The following is a 794-nucleotide window of genomic DNA, read 5'->3' on the forward strand; positions in this document are numbered from 1 at the left end:
CAGCAGGAGCAGCACCGCCTGTCGGTGCACCCGCTGCTGCAGCAGGTGCAGCAGAAGCTGCTGCTGGTGCAGCTGCAGCAGCAGCTGGAGCAGCAGCAGGACGGGCTTGGTTTTTGCTGCTGCTGCTCGTCGATGTGTCTGATACTGCTGGTGCTGCTGCTGCTGTTGCTGCTGCTGCTGCTCCTGCTGCTGCTGTTTGTCCTCCTCCTGCTGCTGCTGCTGCTTCCGTTTTGGCCTGCAAGACAAACAAACGCATGTGGGGTGTATGTCTGTCTCCTCTGTCTCTGTCTCCTCTGTCTCTGTCTCCTCTGTCTCTGTCTCCTCTGTCTCTGTCTCTGTTTCTTCTGTCTCTGTTTCTGTCTCTGTCTCCTTGTCTGTCTGCGTGTATTTCTGTGTTGTCTCTGTCTGTCTTTGTTTTTTTTTATTTGTGTCTCCTTTTTTTTTGTGTTTGTTTCTGTCTCCTTCTCTGTCTCTGTCTTTGTCTTTTCTTTATCTCTCTGTCTCCACCCCTATTCTATCTGTCTCTCTTTGTCTCCTTTCTCTGTCTCCTTGTCTCTGCTTCTATCCTTTCTGTCTCTGTCTTTGTTTTTGTTTTTTTCTTTCTTTCTTTCTCTCTCTCTCTCTCACTCCTTCTCTCTCTATCTATCTCAGTCTCCATAAGTATTTATATATTTTTTCTGTTTCTACCTCTATACTGTCCGTGTGTCTCTGTCTCTCTATTTACTACTATCTCTGTCTCTGTTTTTATTTTATTATAATATAAATATATCTCTGTCTTTGTCTTTGTTTTTTTT

The 794-nt window shown here is 45.2% G+C and overlaps 1 protein-coding gene across 1 annotated transcript in view; it reads right to left on the reverse strand.

The window, feature by feature from the left end:
• The window catches only part of EMH_0058960 (uncharacterized protein), a gene marked incomplete at both ends in the record, with an annotated part of 1,397 nt that extends 1,141 nt beyond the window's left edge, over positions 1 to 256 (reverse strand). The window contains one exon of the mRNA XM_013497625.1: positions 146 to 256. Within this exon, the coding sequence (XP_013353079.1) occupies positions 146 to 256 (111 nt within the window). The remainder of the gene's footprint in view (positions 1 to 145) is intronic.
• Positions 257 to 794: the final 538 nt, after the last annotated feature.

Source organism: Eimeria mitis, genomic scaffold (assembly GCF_000499745.2).
Source record: "Eimeria mitis Houghton genomic scaffold, Emh_scaff2805, whole genome shotgun sequence".
Taxonomy (NCBI): domain Eukaryota; phylum Apicomplexa; class Conoidasida; order Eucoccidiorida; family Eimeriidae; genus Eimeria; species Eimeria mitis.